This window comes from Heloderma suspectum, chromosome 5 (assembly GCF_057233095.1).
Source record: "Heloderma suspectum isolate Gila_16-S chromosome 5, 16-S_ref, whole genome shotgun sequence".
NCBI classification, from domain to species: domain Eukaryota; kingdom Metazoa; phylum Chordata; class Lepidosauria; order Squamata; family Helodermatidae; genus Heloderma; species Heloderma suspectum.
Window position 1 is genome coordinate 2,694,564 of NC_139462.1, and position 16,113 is coordinate 2,710,676.

The 16,113-nt window shown below is 48.8% G+C and overlaps 1 protein-coding gene across 3 annotated transcripts in view; it reads left to right on the forward strand.

Moving 5' to 3' along the window:
• Positions 1-16,113, forward strand: part of SFXN5 (sideroflexin 5) — a 124,831-nt gene that overhangs the window by 74,897 nt on the left and 33,821 nt on the right. For all 3 annotated transcript variants that reach the window (XM_084855218.1, XM_084855215.1, XM_084855217.1), the window contains 3 exons: positions 3,722-3,812; positions 11,796-11,911; positions 14,103-14,188. In XM_084855218.1, coding sequence (XP_084711344.1) covers positions 3,722-3,812; positions 11,796-11,911; positions 14,103-14,188 — 293 coding nt within the window. The remainder of the gene's footprint in view (positions 1-3,721; positions 3,813-11,795; positions 11,912-14,102; positions 14,189-16,113) is intronic.

Below are 16,113 nucleotides of genomic sequence, written 5' to 3' on the forward strand. Positions count from 1 at the left end.
GGCACCGCCATTTGCGTTCCTTATTTTGGCACGTCTAGTCTGTGTAAAGATTTATGTAGACTACGGCGAAAATAAGGGCAACGCAAATAGCGTTCCCTTATTTTCGCCGTAGTCTACGTAAATCTTTATGTAGACTAGACGTGCCAAAATAAGGAACGCAAATGGCGCCCATGGGCCGCCGCCCTTTGTGTACGCGCTTTTTTTTTTCAAAGTCACCCGTGATAGGCTACGTGACGATTTACGTAGCCTATCACGGCTGACTTTGGAAATCTAGCCGTGATAGGCTACGTAAATTGTTACGTAGCCTATCACAGGTGTGTGTGTGTGTTTGTTGTTTTTTACTTTTTTTTTCACGGCCGGGTAGACGGGGCGCTTCTACCTGGCCTGAATTTCGGCCGGGCGAGGCGGGGCGCCTCCCCCCCCTCGCCTGAACTTTGGGGGGAGAACCGAAGCGGCTGTGTGGATTCTTATCAACAAACCAGTTCTAGCAGTTTGCTTCCCCACCAGGAGCAGGGCTTTTGCAAAGCTAATGGGTCTTCACTGCCCAAGCAAGACCAGGCCACCCCAAAATACTTCTATTTGAAGAAATATCTTCAAATAAATGAAGAACAGGTAAGGGACTTTCGTACATCCCTACTTACCTGTCTCCTGAGAAACCTGTACGAGGGTCAAGAAGCAACAGTAAGAACCGGACATGGAACAACCAATTGGTTCAAAATTGGGAAAGGAGTACGACAAGGCTGTATATGGTCACCCTGCTTATTTAACTTATATGCAGAGTACATCATGAGAAACGCCAGGTTGGATGAATCACAGATCGGAATTAAGATTGCCGGGAGAATTATCAACAACCTCAGATATGCAGACGATACCACCCTAATGGCAGAAAGCGAAGAGGATCTCAAGAGCCTCTTGTTGAGGGTGAAAGAGGAGAGTGCAAAAGCTGGTTTGAAATTCAACATTAACAAAACGAAGATCATGGCATCTGGCCCCATCACTTCCTGGCATATAGAAGGGGAAGAAATGGAAGCAGTGACAGATTTTACTTTCTTGGGCTCCAAGATCACCGCAGACGGTGACTGTAGCCATGAAATTAAAAGACGCTTGCTCCTTGGGAGGAAAGCTATGGCAAACCTAGACAGCGTAGTAAGAAGCAGAGACACCACCTTGCTGACAAAGATTCGTCTAATCAAAGCTATGGTTTTCCCAGTAGTAATGTATGGCTGTGAGAGAGCTGGACTATAAGGAAGGCTGAGCACCGAAGAATTGATGCCTTCGAACTGTGGTGCTGGAGAAGACTCTTACGAGTCCCCTGGACTGCAAGGAGGTCAAATCAGTCCATCCTAAAGGAAATCAACCCTGAGTGCTCATTGGAAGGACAGATACTGAAGCTGAAGCTGAAATATTTTGGCCACCTAATGCGAAGAGAAAACTCTCTGGAAAAGACCCTGATGCTGGGAAAGATTGAAGGCAAAAGGAGAAGGGGTCGGCAGAGGATGAGATGGCTGGATAGCATCACCGATGCGATGAATATGAACTTGAGCACACTCCGGGAGAGAGCGCAGGACAGGGAGGCCTGGCGTGCTATGGTCCATGGGGTCACGAAGAGTCGGACACAACTGAACGACTGAACAACAGCAACAACAAGTACCTGACCGGTGTGTGTGTGAGTGCACCAAAGTTTGGGTCCTGCTGTTCCTTGTAGTCACCCCCCTCACTTCTGAGGGTGGGGCATCTGTCTGGGGCAGAGCCCCTGCAGAAGTTTTTAGTGTTTAGGCAGGCTCAGGTGGAACAGGCTTCCACAGGGGTGGCTGTCCCTAGTTCCAGAAGAGCAGTGGTGCTAGTCTGTTTTAGCAAAATCAAGGAGGAGCCTCTTGGCATCTTAAAGTGCCCGTTCTTCCACAAGCCTGGCTGTGATTCATAGTGGGTGACATCTGTACGGGCAGGAAAATCTGTTAGCAGGATAAGATTAAAAGTAGAAGGCTCACATTGTGGAATGAGAATACACGGATCAGATAAGTGAAGTCTACAAGACTTGGCCCCGAAAAGTCAGCAAGCTTCTCCATGTGGGTGGGCCCGCGGTTCAGTCTCTATAACATCACGCCAACCAGAGGCTCTCTTCAGGCCACAAGAAACGACTTCATCTGTCAGTGAATTCCAGTGCTGCAGCCTCACGTTCTGTCTGCCCATGTAACACTCTCCTCTTGAACATAGCAAGATATACTATCAATTTCCTAATAGGGCGATGGTAGTTAGAAGACAAATGAGGAACAGCTGTGAAAAGTGGGTGTGGTTCCTGGTGAGTTTTGTCTCTTAACTTTAGAGAGAAGGGCCTCTTCGGAGAGAATAAATGCCTGGTGGGTGGTTTGATCAGTGCATATCCAAAACACCTTTGGAGAACAGTTTCTCATTGAGTTCTTATGGACAGTGGTGTCACGGAGCCAGGGACCCCAGGGATGCAGTGCTGGCCCCATTTGATTAGCAGGGATGCTGGCGTAATCTGCCCTGCAGCAATATATTGTTCCCTGTTTTAATGCAAAGTATTTTGGGGTGGCCTGGTCTTGCTTGGGCAGTGAGGACCCATTAGCTTTGCAAAAGCCCTGCTCCTGGTGGGGAAGCAAACGGCTAGAACTGGTTTGTTGATAGGAATCCACACAGCCGCTTGAATTTGTGGACTCTCCTTGATGGCATAGCTACGGGCAATGTCATGATGAGCACCTGCACTTCAAAATGTACCGCTACTCCCCTGCTTATGAGACGGTTCTTGTGGCTCTTGTAGGTAAAGTTTGGCAGTAGATGACGTTGAGCTTGTCGTGCTTAGGGTATTAAGCATTCCAGGTGAATAAAGATGAGCATTTGTATCTTGTTGCAGACTTGTACAGCTAATCAACCTTGCTCTGCTGGATGGGGAGGAGAGCACTGGGAAGAGGGACATGTGACCGCTTCAGTAATCTTGGTGCATGTACATTACATGGAGGAGTTGGTGGCGCTGTGGCACTGCCTGAGCACACTTCCTTCACCTCTTGCCCATCCATGAAGGGCACGCCACTCCCTGGCTTGCAGGGGGGAGGGCGTTCTGGGGGAACACAACAGTACAGGTTGCAAAATGAAAAGTGCACACAAGCAGCAAAGAGTACAAGCTGAGTGTGCGCATGCAGGGCAAGCACAAAACCTTTTGTGCCTATGGTGGGAAAGCCAACGGGTGTCCCCTGACTGCTGAACGTGGGGCTCCATCCACTGGGACCGTCCTTGCGCAAGCCTCCTTCGAAGCGAATGAGAGCGGCCCACAAGCCTGAAGGCTGTCTCTTACCTTGCTGAGCCCCAGGCTGACTCCGGGCTTGCTGTTCAGAGTGCACTCAGCAGGGAGCTGCGGCGCTCCTGGACGGTGCACATCTTTGCCAGCAAGGGTCCTTTGTGTCCACACTCTACATTTTTAGGTGAATGTGTGTGGATAACATTTTAGGTGTGCCCCTTAAAATCATTTTAGATGAAGCAGCCCCAAGTATTAATTAGCAATTGTTGCAGCAGAAGTTTGTGGGGGGAGAGTGGAGCAGGAGTGGATGAGGTGACGAGACTGTTCCCAGCCAGAATCCTTTTGTGGCTCCTTCTGCCTCTCTTGCCATGGGCGGTGCAGCCGGGCATGGGGGCGGGGGGCGGACATGGATGCTGTGCCTCCTGGCACTCCTCGGGACTCTCCTCTCCCTGCTTCCTTTTCCTGCAGGTGGGCCTTAACGTTCTGATTCAGAGGGCAAACAAGTTCACCCCAGCCACACGGCTCCTGATCCAGAGATTTGTGCCCTTCCCTGCTGTAGGTAAGAGTGTGTGGACCATGTCTCCGTCAGTGCTTGCGTCTGTTAATACTTACGGACTCACCTTGCTGATTGGGTTTGATAAAAACATTTCCCAGCAGGCTGCGGTGGGGGTGGAGGGATATTGTTTGTTGTTGTTGTTGTTTTGTATTGTTTTTGTTTCTAGTTTGTTCTAAATAAAATTTAAAAAGAAGGAAGGTTTGTTGAAAAGAGGGTGGGAATAGGAGGGAGGGAGGTAAATATATTTGCAAAGTAGTTGGAAAGAGGGAGGGAGAAAAGGAGGAAGATTGGTTGGAGAGAGAGAAAAGCTGGCAGGGAAAGATATACAAAGGGGTTAAAAGGAGGGAGGGAGGAAGGGTTCTTGGAAAGCAAAATTGGGGACCATAATGACATGGACAAAGTGGATTTCCTATGTAATGTTTGTGTTTTGTCAGAATGTTTTAAAGGGGGGGGGCTGGCACTGCCAAAGCGTGCCTGGGGGCGCTGCTGCTGAGCTGCCTGTTGCCCTCAGGCTGCCGCGATGAGAGAACGGTGCTGGAATGATTTGTGGATGAGCATCTCTCTGGCACGTCTGGGGCTATGTGCAAAATGGCTTGTGGTCTTAGTCTTGTGATTCGGTCTTGGTTCCAGGTCCAGCTGAGGGGAGTTTTAAAAGCAGGTCATCATCATGGTATTGATGGAGTGGCACCAAAGAATGAAAAGCCCCACTGGGCATGTGCAAGGCCCTGTGAACGGTCTTTGGATCCTGGTCATGAGTGGGTTTGCTTGTTTAATTGAAAGTAAACTCATAGAATCATAGAATAGTAGGATTGGAAGGGGCCTGCAAGACCATCAAGTACAACCCCCTGCTCAATGCAGGAATCCAAGTCAGAGCATCCCCGACAGATGGCTGTCCAGCCTCATCTTGAATGCCTCCAGTGTGGGAGAGCCCACCACCTCCCTAGGTCATTGGTTCCATTGTCGTATTGCTCTTTTTCCTGATGTTCAGCTGGAATCTGGTGTCCTGTAACTTGAGCCCATTATTCCGTGTCCCACGCTCTGGGGTGAGGGAGAAGAGATCCTGGCCTTCCTCTCTGTGACAACCTTTCAAGTACTTGAAGAGCGCTATCCTAGCTCCCCTTAGTCTTCTCTTCTCAATGCTAAACATGCCCAGTTCTTTCAGTCTCCACATTGGCTCCTTTTCTTTGCTAATGAGAAAAGCAGTCCAAGATGGGTGGGAGCTTTTAAAAAAGGAAATTCTCAAGGCACAATTACAAACAATTCCAACAAGAAGAAAAAGTGGAAGACAACAGAAGAAGCCAATGTGGCTTCACAATAAGCTTAGAGATGACCTGAAAACAAAAAAGGACACATATAGGAAGTGGAAAGAAGGCAAAGCAACAAAGGAAGAGTACAGGCAGGTAGCACAGAATTGCAGGGATGGCGTCAGGAAGGCTAAAGCTGAGAACGAGCTGAGGTTAGCGAGGGATGCCAAAAGCAACAAAAAGGCTTTCTTCAGATACGTCCGTAGTAAAAGACAGAGGAAAGAAGTGGTGGTTCAGTTAAAAAATAAGGATGGCAAAATGATAACAGAGGACAAAGGAAAGGCAGAGGTGCGCAATTCCTACTTTGACTCAGTCTTCTCCCAAAAGAGGGTCTATGAACCCCTGGCAAAGGTGAAGTACAGGCTGAAGATGCAGGAGTACAGCTGGAGATCTATAGGCATATGGTCAAGGAACACCTAATTACTTTGAATGAGTTCAAATCTCCAGGGCCAGATGAACTGCATCCTAGAGTAATAAAGGAATTGGCAGAAGAACTCTCAGAACCGCTGACTATTTTCTTTGAGAAATCATGGAGGACGGGTGAAGTGCCAGATGACTGGAGGAGAGCTAATGTTGTCCCTATCTTCAAAAAGGGTAAAAAGGAGGAACCTGGGAACTACAGACTAGTCAGTCTGACATCAACCCCTGGGAAAATTCTGGAGCAGAAGCAATCCATCTGCAAGCCCCTTGACAACAATGCCGTGATTACTCGAAGCCAACATGGATTTGTCAAGAACAAGTCCTGCCAGACAAATCTGATCTCATTTTTTGATCAAGTAACCTCCCTTGTGGACCGTGGGAATACTGTGGGCATAATATACCTCGACTTCAGCAAAGCTTTTGACAAAGTGCCCCACGATATCCCGATGAGCAAACTTGCTCAAAGTGGCCTAGATGAAACAACGATCCGGTGGATCCACAGTTGGCTACAGAATCGGACTCAAAGAGTGCTTATCAATGGGACCTTCTCAAACTGGGGAGAGGTAATGAGCAGGGTACTGCAGGGCTCAGTCTTGGGCCCAGTGCTCTTCACCATTTGTATTAATGACTTGGAGGAGGAGGTGCAGGGAATGCTGATCAAATTTGCAGATGACACAAAATTGGGCGGGATAGCTAATACTTTGGAAGACAGAAACAAAATTCAAAGTGATCTTGATAGACTGGAGTGCTGGGCAGAAAACAACAGACTGACATTTAGTGGGGATAAATGCCAAGTTCTGCACCTAGGAAAAAGAAACCAAAGGCACAGTTACAAGAAGGGGGATACGTGGCTCAACCACACTACAAGCGAGAAGGATCTTGGAATTGTTGTCCATCACAAGCTGAATATGAGCCAACAATGTGATGTGGCTGCAAAAAAGGCAAATGCTCTTTTGGGCTGCATTCATAGAAGCATAGCTTCCAAATCCCGGGAAGTACTAGTTCCCCTCTACTCAGCACTGGTTAGGCCTCATCTGGAGTACTGTGTCCAGTTCTGGGCACCACACTTTAAGAAAGATGCAGACAAACTGGAGAGGGTTCAGAGGAGGGCAACAAAGATGATCAGGGGACTGGAAACAAAGCCCTATGAAGAGAGACTGAAAGAACTGGGCCTGTTTAGCCTTGAGAAGAGAAGACTGAGGGGAGATAGGATAGTGCTCTTCAAGTACTTGAAAGGTTGTCACAGAGAGGAAGGCCAGGATCTCTTCTCGCTCGTCCCAGAGTGCAGGACACGGAATAATGGGCTCAAGTGACAGGAAGCCAGATTCCAGCTGAACGTCAGGAAAAACTTCCTGACTGTTAGAGCAATATGACAATGGAACCAATGACCTAGGGAGGTGGTGGGCTTTCCCACACTGGAGGCGTTCAAGATGAGGCTGGACAGCCCTCTGTCAGGGATGCTCTGACTTGGATTCCTGCATTGAGCAGGGGGTTGTACTTGATGGTCTTGCAGGCCCCTTCCAACCCTACTGTTCTATGATTCTATGATTCTTCTGTTGTCTTCAACCTTTTTTTCTTGTTGGAATTGTTTGTAATTGTGGCTTGAGAATTTACTTTTTAAAAAACTCTCACCCATCTTGGACTCCTTTTCTCATTAGAGTCGCTCATCATGGGACCTTACTTATCATTGTTCTGAGTTTATTAAAATTGGCTTTCCTAAAATCTAGGGTACATGTCTGGCTACACTTTGCTTTTGCTTCCTTTAGAACCAAGAACTCAAGTATAACATGGTCACTTTCCCCCAGTGTTCCCGTAACTGCTACTTTATCCACTAAATAATCTCTGTTGGTTAGGATCAAGTCAAGGATAGCTGATCCTCTAGTTCATTCCTTTACGTTCTATAGGTGGAAATTATCAGCAACACAAGACAGGAATCTCTTGGAGGGCCATGTTTTGCAGAATTTGTCTCCCAACAAATATCAGGGAAATTGAAGTCCCCCATTACTACTACATCATGCTTCCTTGAAACATTGGCTATTTGCTTTCCAAAAGTTTCATCCTCCTCTTCTCCTTGATTGGGTGGCCAGTAGTAGACTCTGACCACCATGTTCCTTCTATTCTTTGCTCCATTTATTTCAACCCAGATGGTCTCGATGGGGCTACCAAGCTCATCCTCCTGTATTTCTGTTTAGAGATATGTATTTTTAACATATAGTACAACTCCAACTCCCTTTCTGTTCCTCCTGTTCTTTTTGAACAAGTTATATCCTTCAATTGCTGTATTCCAGTCATGGGATTCATCCCACCAAGTTTCAGTTACACCTATCAAGTCATAATTTCCCTCCTGTATTAAGAGTTCAGGTTCGTTCTGTTTGTTTCCCATACTCTGGGCATTAGTATATAGACATCAAAGACCATGTGCTTTATAGTCTGGCTTTTTTCCTACATGTTTCAGAAGACTAGTATTGGGCGCTATTACAGCTGTTCTCTCTGTTGTGGTGCATGAGCCTCCGTCCATTGTTATCCCCAACTTTACGATGCCCTCCCCCATAGGATTCTGTTTAAAGCCCTCCTGATGAAGTTCTTCATGCCGTGGCCAAACACATTCTTCCCAGCCTTTGTGAGTTGCAACCCATCCCTTGCCAACAGCCCATCTTCCAGGAAGTATAGCGCGTGGTCCCAGAATCCAAATCTCCCTTGTCGGCACCACCTTCGTAGCCAGTCATTCACCGGGGTATTTTTCTTTCCCTTTCTATCCCTCTTCTAACTACTGGAGGGATGGATGAGAAAACTATCTGGGCCTCAAAGTTCATGAGTTTCCTTCCCAAAGCTTCAAAGTCTGACATGATTTCTTCGTAGCTCCACTTGGCGGTATCATTTGTTCCCACATGGATGAGAAGAAAGGGGTACCTGTCAGTGGGCTTTATGAGTGCAGGCAACCCTTCAGTTGCGTCTCTAATCCATCCTCCTGGGAGACAGCATACCTGGCAAGTCCATGGGTCTTTGTGACATACTTGGGTCTCGATCCCACGCAGCAAGGAGTCTCCCACTACTACTACTCTTCTCTTCTTCTTGTTGCAGGCCTTGGTTTCATTGCCTCTGCTTGACTGACCTTCAGCCTCTTGCTCGCTCTCATGCAGGTGCCCCTGTAATTCTTCCTCTGCAGGCTGCCCTCCAGTCTCATCCTCAAGTACCTGGAACAGTTCCATAGTTCCACTGCTTCCACTTCTGCTCCTAACTGTCACCCCTTTCCAAGCAGTATCCTCTACTTCATTTTTCCTCACCTCAGCATTTCCCACTTCTGCCTCAGCTTGCTGTTGCCCTTCTGGCTTCTGTTCTTCACCTTGCTGCTGTAGTTCCACCGTTCTGTCCAAGAACTCTTTGTGTTCTCTTATTCCCTGGAGGGTCGTCACGCATCGCTCCAGTCCTCTTACCTTTTCTTCCAACAGTGTAGGCCACATTGATCTCAGACAAGAAGACAATCATTGCACACACCTTGCAGGTCACCACCACCGGAGAGTCTTTTCCTTCCACAGTCTCTATTCCCTTTATGTTTCTAGCTTTCTGATTGTACTGGAATAGCCTGTGCTTTGTCCTCTATTGACTGGGGGTTAAAAACAGAGAACTCCCCTGGCCAACTTCTGTTCACTGTCCCTGTTTGCTCGCTCTGATTGCTCGTTCTCTGGGAGCTTGCTTCCTTGTATAGCCCATAGACCAGCTGGAGCAGCTTCCTCTGCTCTTCTCAGCTAGGAGACAGGAAACAGACTGAGACTTCCTGCCCACACAGCTGCTGGGAGGACTCAGGCCACACTCCCTCAGTTCAGTTGGAGCTCTCAGGAGCGCATGGTGAGCACACGGTGACTCAGAATGGAAACTGCACTAACTTCTTTTGTACACTAGTTCAGTTGTTCACGTTGGACGCGTTGACATTATTTTCCCTGAAATTTTATAAACATAGGAAGCTGCCTTATCCCGAGTCTGGCTCTTGGTCCTTCTAGCCCAGTTTTGTCCATGCTGACTGGCAGCAGCGGCTCTCCAGGGTTTCAGGCAGGGGTCTTTCCCAGCCCTACCTGGAGATGCTGCCAGGTTTTGAACCTGGGACCTTTTGAATGCAAAATGAATTGCTCCACTATGGAATTACAGCCCTTCCTTGCCAACTGTATTTGTTAGGTGGTCCCATTATTCCTCCTTTGTAGCCACTGGAGTAATAAATCTCAAAGACAGGGCTGTGTTGACTCAGGGTGCTTCCAGACAAGGCTTTTATCATGCAGTCACCTTGCCTCATTCACCGACAACATTGGCTTCCCTGTGTAGCCCTCCCATCTTTTCCCACTGCTTCTCCCATCTTTTTTTCTTTCCACAAAGAATCCATGAGAGAGGACAAGGCAGAATAGCTGTGTGTTGTCTTTTGATGGGTAGTGCTAGGAGCCTTCTGCCTGGAAGTCCCCTATGCATGGCTATGGCTGGATAGATTGCAGAGGGCACCCAATCCATCCATGCCTCAGTCCCCTACAGATGAACCTGCACAGCCACGCTGTCCATCTGCCAGCCTCCCACAGACTGGCCTACATGAATCACAATGCACAGAGCCCTGGGCAACCCATGGAGAGACCCTAACAGAAGGGGGAGGCCAAAACACCCCTCCCTGTCAGGCTGCCCCCATCTCTCCAGTCAGTGAGGCTTTGGTGAAAACATGTGCCCGATCCCAGATAAGGGGATCAGTGAGACTTTGAGCATAAGTAGAACTCATCCTCCAAATCATCTGCAAAGAACACTGACAAGGGGGCTGGATGTTGGCTTGCTGGTAATTATCACAGTTCCTGAAGCCACAGAGGAATGGCGTGGGAGTGGGGGAATCTAGAGTCATATACAGGGTGGGGGGAATAACCCTCCCTGAATTCAGGAGAGGCCTTTGAATCCAAAGCCACAAGACCTCCTTGGATCCTGTGGAGGGAGGGAAGAATGCAGCCTCTTTGTTCTCTGTACAAGACACTTGGAAGGAGAAGAGTGCTTAACTATTTCTGCACCATTAGAATGTGTTGTAATCACAAAACCCTTCCTATTGCTGGGGATTTCCAGTTTTGAAGAAAGACCTGACAGCCTTCTATGGGGGCACCACTGGGAGGTCAACAGCATAATGGTTCAAAGCCTGGGCTAAGCCCACAGGTCCCAAGGTGAGGGGGGAAATCTCTCTCAGGTTGTTCTGTTATTATGCCAAAGTGTTAAGAGAAGGAGGTTAAGCTGGTGTCAGGATTGATTGAGGGCCTGTAATTAATTTGTTCAGCTCCTAATTAATTCTCTAGTTCTGTTATTTGTGTACTGACATGCGTAATTGTGTGCCAGGACTCTGGCCATCCTCCTGCTAATTGCTGCTTTGTTCTTCTGGGGGCGGCAACCACTTGCATCAGAGCCCTGGGCAAACTGCTTAATTAGAGATCAACTTTGTCAATTTGCCTGAATTGCTTGGCCAGACTGGGCAAAGATTCTGGTGCTCTTTCACAGAAGCCTCTTCTTTCCCGCTGCTGAGGTTGGTGCCACCCTGCTGTCTTGTGTGGAAGCTTTTGCTCTGGCCAAATGGAGGATCAAAAGTCCTTGGAGATCAGGCGTCTGCCTTAAAGGCCCTGGGCCGGCTCTGATGTGACATTCCCCACTCCCCACCCCATGGAAGAGCAAGTGTAGAGGCATCCAAAGGTCCGTGAGCATAAGAGGCATGGACAGGGAGGCAAACGTGCTCTGCAGAGTCCATGGGGATTTTGCATTCCAGCATCATGGCTGACATGTGCATTCCTTCGTGAGGCTCCTTCTGTGGAGAAAAAGTGTTACGCTGAGATTGGTCTTCCAAGGACAGGGCTGTGGCCAAGGCCACCTCCTTTGGGGCCGGGTCGTGGCCAGAGGTACCATGCCAAGGACTTGCATGGGCAAGGAGGCCAGAGAGTGCTGTGCAGCTGGATAAGCGCCTTTTCATGAGAGCTGCATCTTAGGGTTTGCAAGACCTCTGTAGATAGGTGTGTCTCAGGCTTAGCCAGGGATGTCGTGGCATTGCACCCCACCCCGTTAAATACAGTTTCTCTGAAGCCAGAACAGTGTGGATTCTGGGCTAAAACCATCCAAGTTCTGCCATCAAGCAATCAGCTTTCTCTGTAGTGAGAAGAAACTATGCAGATGATACACATAACTGATTAATCTTCTGCCATTCAGGGTTTAAATTGTGGATCTTGCTGCTGCCTTCCTGATTGCCGCTGGATTCTCTTCTCCTTCACAGCTAGTGCCAATATTTGCAACGTGGTCCTGATGAGACACACGGAACTGGAGGAAGGGATCAACGTCCTGGACAGGGATGGAAACATTGTTGGATCTTCCAGAATCGCTGCCAAACATGTATGTGCTGCGGAGCGCTTCTGTGCCCCAGTGTCTCGTGATTGCTTTGATCCATGGGCCGTGGATGGATGTGGTGCCCCCAGCAAGCCTCAGTCGGAGCCTGTGTCTGTGTGTGTCTGTGTGTATACATGTGGAAGCCAGCTCCGTTCTGATTGAGAAACAGACCCATTTGCAGTGTTGTGCTTCGAGTAGCCAGCCAGGGACTCAGAAGCTACCAGCCCTACCATTTGCAAGGTAGCTTCACAGGTGAGATTTTTCCTACATGGGGTGAAAGCGAAGGATGTCATTCCATGTTTTTTCATGCATGGACATTCGTGCTGTGATGTTTTCCTACACAGAAGTAAGGGGCCCCTGTGCTGGGCAGGGAGAAGAGAGTCCCTTTTGAGTCATGTGCGGTCGCCACTGGAGCACCCTCTGGTGGGCATATGCAGCCACAGCCGCAGTGTTTGAGAAGCATCCAAGAGCACATGAAGGGCTGGCTGTGAAGCCCTCTGAGCTCTGCTCACAGAAAGAAAATAAAGGGATATCATATAGGCACTTCTGTGGAGCTTTGGTTCCACAATAGCAGGTTTGCTACACATTTTGCTTCTCTCTATTGCTTGCACTCTGAGTAGCGGAGTGATGTGGAATGCCAGGCAGAGAAAACACACTGCTTAAAAAAAATTGAGGAAAAACTGCAGGATTTTTTACTCTCACCTTACTGGAATTTCTTAGCAAATGTCAGCCATGCCAAGAGAAAGATGCTCCAGCTGTTTCCAGACTCCCACTAACACCTGGCTGATTCCCCCACCAACCTTCCAAATTCTGCCATCTGCCCACAGCTGCATTGGAACTTTCCTGTTGCTTCTGAGTCTCTAGCTCATTACTGAGATAACATACACAAAGCACTTTTGAATGCTCAAGAAGCTTTGTGTAAATGCCAGGTATTATTACATTGTTGTTGTATGGCTAGAGAGAGGTCAAATCCGAAAGAGCCTTCCACTGGCAATGCTTGCCTGGGAGAATGATTGATGCCTGTCCAGGAGCAATCTCAGCCTACCCTTTAGAGTTGCAGCCTCCACTGGGGGGTGGGGGTACTGATGTAATGCATGTACCCCGCGTTGCAGCCTCCAGAGACTGCTTTTCATTTTAAAAAATGCTGGGTTGCACTTTGTTCACACCTGGTTTGGGCTCTCCCAATTGCGGGGGCGGGGGGCGTGTAGTGTCTGGAGGAAAGTCCTGTTGTGGTGGAAGAAGGGCTTGATGATTTGGTTTCATCTGACTTTACATCCCTTTTAGAATGGGGAAAAACTGTTCAAAAGCCAGGAAACCACCAAACTGTAGGTGGTTGGGGAGAGGGAGCGTGGCCATCTGGAGCCCATAGAGGGCTGCAGCAATGAGAAGAGGGGACTACAAACCACCACAAAAACAAGGGCTGAAGAGAGGGACTGATAGCTGAGTCAGTAGAGTGGCCTTGGTGCATGGAGCAATAACCCTACAAAGGGCTGCAACTAAGGAGCTTTCAAGCTAAGGCTGTTTATAGAGTTTTGCTTGCAGCCTGAGCATCCCACAATAGTTGCATCCCTCTCTGGCCTACACCTGCTGGTTTGATGGCACCTTTACAAAACAGGGACAGCACTGAAATAGCATTGGCAGGTCAGAGGTCTGCATCTGCTCTGAAAGCCTGCAGTTGTAGGCTTTCAGTAATCTTTCAAGTGGGCAGGGAAACACCCAAAAAGAAAATGCTGAAGTTAACAGTGGCAGGTTGTAGCCAGAAGAAGGGTTGACTCCTATGAGCAGGCTGCTTTCACGTTGGTGCTGTTTTCCTGCCTGGATTGGACCATTCTTCATGTTCTCGGAATTTTTAACCTTGCCGCTGCAGCCCTTCCAAATATGGCCTTGTGCAGAATTGTGGCTTGTGGCTTGCCGTGACCATGACTCAGTCCAGACAGGACAGATCCCGGCAGGCCGCTGCCTGGTACCAGCAGCCATGTGAAAGCAGGTGGTCTCTTTGGGTTCAGTGCAGTTCAAGAAGATCCCAAAAAAGTCCCATGCTTTGCTATGAGATTTGGGCACATTGGCAAATGAGCAATTATAGGAAGTGCTTACCCTCTGGGCTTTTGGGAAGGAAACATGACAGGCAGACCAACTTCCGTCTAGAGATCAGCAATGAGTTTGGAGTGGTGCTGACCTTCTGTTAATTTTTTCTCAGGCGCTGTTAGAGACGGCCCTAACAAGAGTGGTCCTGCCAATGCCTATACTGGTTCTACCTCCTGTCATCATGTCTCTTCTGGAAAAGTAAGTGTGGAAGAGTTGCTCTTTCGAGTGGGGTCAGCTGGTTCTGGGGAGGGAAGCAACTGAGCACCCCCTTCATCAAGACATGTGTGTGGCTCTGACTGGAGGAGACGTGGCATAGATGGGTCGGCCAAAGGCACCAGTTCTCTGCAGTGGCCAGCATAGTACCTGTTTGCCAGCAGAGGCCAAGAGCCCTCCAGTGAAGACATATGAAGTCAGAACGGTCACAGTCTTTGGGGCCATTTGGCACATTTGGGATTCTGGGGAGATGTCATGGGTGCTGTCACAAAATGTCTGCCATGGGGAGGTGCTCGATCACAAAATGGCTACCACGGTGGATGCAGCCAGTCACAAAGCACCCATTCCACAGATAGGCAAACTGGTGACTATAAGTGACTTCCCCAGGTACCTCAAAATACATCAGAGGTGGGATCTGAGCAACACAACAAAAAATCCACTCCTTTGAACCTGTTGCTCTCTTTCTTGGTCAGGATCACCCCCTGCCCCTGCCCAACACTCACTCTCTCACCCAACACACCAGATCCCCTCACTCAGGCACTCGTTTACTCCCCAACACACCCTTTTCCTCCTTCCCTCTCTGCAGCTCCATAGCACCTGGACTGCCACACTATTCTTAATGACAATAATAGAGATAGAGAAAGACAGAAGCAGGGAATCACTGTTTGCCAAATAAGGAGCTGGGCAGGCATTAGGGAAAGGGCAGGGCTTGGGAAGCTGCACACAGGGAACCTCGAGTATAAATGGCCCAGGGTGTGCCATGCGAGGGGCAGATCCGGAGAAATCTCAGGAGAAAGAGGAGAAAGAGCCAAAGCGGGTAATATTTGCCTTGTTGCAGAGTAAGGGAACTTCACTTCCTGGTTGGTGACACTTCACAGAGGGTGCACTCTGACTGACAGGCTTATGGTTGGTTGCAAAAATAGAATTTAGACTGGAGAGCCTAAAAACAAGGCCCCTCTGTAGACCCTGACTACTCTAAGGAAGATAATAAACATGGAGAGTGGCACGGGAGGGAAACTAGCTCAAAGCATGGAACCTAGCTGTTTGCGCCTGACTCAAAGGTTGTGCTATGTCTAGAACCGCCGTGGGTGCTTCACCAAGGAATGGAGCTTTCTCTAAGCACGCAGCAGCTCTGTCTGGGTAAACAAGGCAACAAGGAACTCCGGCCTTGGAAATGTGGGTTAGGCACTAGAGTAGGAGAGGGAGAGCGCTAGGAAGGATCACAAGGAATGGGGTTAAGAACCCTGGGCTGCTCTTGGAGCTGTGCCACAGCAAGTCTGTCCCTGCTGAGTTCTATGGTCAAAGTTTGTCAGAATGAGCAGTGGATGCCTAAAGTCAAAGGCAGTTATGGACCTCAGGAATCCATTGCTCTGGGCGGGACTCAGGATGGGTAGAACAAAGGGATTGATAGCTTGGCTCTGGGGAGTGAAAAGGAGCCACGAGAAACTTTCCGGCTACTTGACTGAGTTAAAGCTAGCTGACTGAGCAGCATCACAAAAGCCATGCATCTGGGAGACTGTTACGTAGAAAGATATAGAATAAAAGGTATCACAAGGGGTGGCCAGGTAGTCCTTTAGCCAGCTGATTTGTCTTGGGGCACGGACACTTCAGGATCAGTCCATGCCAAGGCTCTGGACTGCCCACTTGAAAGGTACTTCTGCTGGTCGACTGGCTGGGGTGGTGACCTGGTAGCCCGGTAGGCCTTTGCATGTAGCGCGAGGTCCAGCCAGGGCAGCTCCTTTTGATTTAGTCAGTAGCAGACACCCGTTGATAACTAGGTAATGGCCCCCTGTCACCATCCAGGCAAACCTCAAACCTTGCGCTGTCGCTGCCTTTCTCAGAACAAGACGGATATTTCAGCCAAGGTGCCAGCCAGAGGGATGCCAACCAAAAACACAACACGAGCCACA